The 2,897-nt window shown below is 51.3% G+C and overlaps 1 protein-coding gene across 1 annotated transcript in view; it reads right to left on the bottom strand.

Moving 5' to 3' along the window:
* Positions 1-1,033, bottom strand: part of LOC109934109 (somatostatin receptor type 1-like) — a 4,375-nt gene extending 3,342 nt beyond the window's left edge. The window contains exon 1 of the mRNA XM_048601465.1: positions 530-1,033. Coding sequence (XP_048457422.1) covers positions 530-954 — 425 coding nt within the window. The 5' untranslated portion in view covers positions 955-1,033. The remainder of the gene's footprint in view (positions 1-529) is intronic.
* Positions 1,034-2,897: the final 1,864 nt, after the last annotated feature.

Consider the following 2,897-nt stretch of genomic DNA (forward strand, 5'->3'; position numbering starts at 1 on the left):
CATATTCACACTGGGATTTACACTGGATCCTACACCCATATTCACACCGGGATTTACACTAGAACCTGCACCCATATTCACACTGGGATTTATACTGGATCCTGCTCCCATATTCACACCGGGATTTATACTGGATCCTACACCCATATTCACACTGGGATTTATACTGGATCCTACACCCATATTCACACTGGGATTTACACTGGATCCTACACCCATACTCACACTGGGATTTATACTGGATCCTACACCCATATTCACACTGGGATTTACACTGGATCCTACACCCATACTCACACTGGGATTTACACTGGATCCTACACCCATATTCACACTGGGATTTACACTGGATCCTACACCCATACTCACACTGGGATTTATACTGGGATTCACACTGGAATCTGCACCCACACTTACACTGGGATTTAAACCCACACTTACACTGGGATTTACACTGGAAACGACACCGGGATTGATGTCCATATTTACGCCGGGATTTACACTGAAATCTACGCCGCCGCCGGCGGGCGCAGTACCGGCGAACACCACGATGGGCAGGATGACGAGCAGCGAGAGCAGCCAGACGCCCAGGTTGACGAGCCTGGCGACGCTGGGGCGCCGGTAACGGGCCGCTTTGATGGGGTGCACCACGGCCACGTAGCGGTCGGCGCTGAGCACGGTCAGGCCGAAGACGCTGGTGAACTGGTTGAGGCCGTCCACGCTCAGCACCGCCCGGCACATGAGCGGGCCGAAAGGCCAGCGCCCCAGAGCCGCCGCCGCCGCCACGAACGGGACGCTGAGCATGAAGAGCTCGTCGGCCACCGCCAGGTTGAGCAGGTAGATGTTGGTCGCCGTCTTCATCTTTGCGTACCTCAGAATGACGAAGATCACCATGGCGTTCCCGGCCAGTCCCACCAGGCACACCAGCGCGTACACGAACTGGATCACCACCATCCGAACGTCCTTGTCCGACGCTCCCTCCGGCCAGTCTCCGCCGCTCCCGTTGGACGGACGCTCTGTCTCTGCCCAGGCGCCCGACTCATTCCCCAAGTGTCCCCAGGCGGAGGCCCGCTCCGACTCGGCGGGTAGCTGCAGGTTCATCCCTGTCCAAAGAAATGCTGCCCTTTATTGCAAAACTTCACAAATATCTCCTTTCCTGTCTGTCTATCCCAAACCCGTCCCCCCCTCCTCTCTTTCCTTTCTATCCAACTCACCTCTGCCTTATGTCTATCCCCCTCTCTTTCTGCCTATCCCTCTCTCTGTGTCCGTTACCCTCTTTCTTGCCTATTCCTCCTCTTGTGACTACTCCTCTTTCTCTGTCAATTCCCTTCTGTCTGTCTATCGCCCTCTCTACCTGTCTGTCCCTTCTTTCTCTGCCCATGCCTCCTTTCTCTGCCCATCCCTCCTTTCTCTGCCCATCCCTCCTTTCTCTGCCCATGCCTCCTTTCTCTGCCCATCCCTCCTTTCTCTGCCTATGCCTCCTTTCTCTGTCCAACAACCCCACCGCCACCACCACCTCTATCCCTCCTGTCTCTTTTCTATCTTTCTCTCCTTTTCTGTCTAACCTTACTCTCTTACTATTGTCTACCCCGCTCCATTTCTATCTACCCCCCCCCCCCCCCCCGCCTTCTGTCACTACCCCCTCTTTCTTTTCCTTTTGTTTCCCCCTTTCCTTTATTTTCTGTCTAACCCCACTTCCTTTTGTCTATCAATTCCTTGCCCTCGCTTTGCTTTCTCCTGTCAAATACATTCATTTCTCTCCGCCTCTCCCCTTCTTTTTTTTCCCCTCTGTCAATGCCCCATTTCTCTTTTTCTATGTCTATTTCACCCCCCGCCACGTCTTTTCGTCGAATTCTGCTTCTGTCTATCCTCTCCCTCTCCTTTTCCCCTCCGCCCAACCCAACTTTCCACTTGTCTGTCTTCTCCCTCCCTTTCTTGATCCAGCCAGACTGTAAGGCAATACTGTGTGCCTGTCTCTCTGTGTGTGGATCTCTGTCTCTGTCTGTGTAAACTGCAGCTCCTATGCTCTTTCACTAAAGCTTTCCTTTAAATATCAGGAGCTCAGGGATGAATACTTGTCAGCGACTTACCTACAGCCTTGCGTGATGCTTTCAACACCGTGCCGCCTTCTATCAGAAGGTTTTAAAGCTGTTGGCACAGATTTTTTTTTTCTGTTTAAACCCGAACACCACCCCCACTCCCCACCGCCCCACGCACCCTCAATCCAGCAATGAGTATCTCCAACTCATCTTGTTTTCGGAGCAGCTCCAAATGTTGCAGATCTTCAGCTGATTTACCTTTCTTTTCAACTCCTGTCCTGTATTTTAAACTCAAACGCTCTCCAGTCCAACCGAAGGGCATTAAATGGCAGACGGAGCTGGTAGTAGGGAACCCAGAGATCAGATTTCTCCCGGCACCGCGTCGTTCACGTTGATGGTGAGCGGCCGTTCGGCCCCTCCAGTACGTGCCATCATCCGCCAATCCTCAATCGACGCGCAGCAGTCCCTCCGGATTCTGTTCCCTTCAACGTCTTCCATCCTCACACCACCCCAACTCGCACCCCATTTATCCTGAGATCGTTCTTGTTTGAGATTTATTTCTTTAAAAACAGTCACCCTGACCTCAAGTTTCACTTTTCAGAAGCGAAGTGTCTTTTCCCACTGAAAGCCCATTAGGGGGAGTTAATATTTATTTTCAATCATGAGACGTGGATATCGATTGACTTATTGAGTTAAGAGCAAACCACATTGCTGTAGGTGTGGAGTCACACATAGGCCAGGCCAAGTAAGGATGATAGTTTTCTTCACTAAAAGACATTAGTGAATCAGATGGGTTTTTCCAATCATTGGCAATGGATTCATAGTCATCATTAGCCTCTTAATTCCAGATTTGTATTG

The sequence above is a fragment of the Rhincodon typus genome, chromosome 9 (genome assembly GCF_021869965.1).
Source record: "Rhincodon typus isolate 14 chromosome 9, sRhiTyp1.1, whole genome shotgun sequence".
Taxonomy (NCBI): Eukaryota; Metazoa; Chordata; class Chondrichthyes; order Orectolobiformes; family Rhincodontidae; genus Rhincodon; species Rhincodon typus.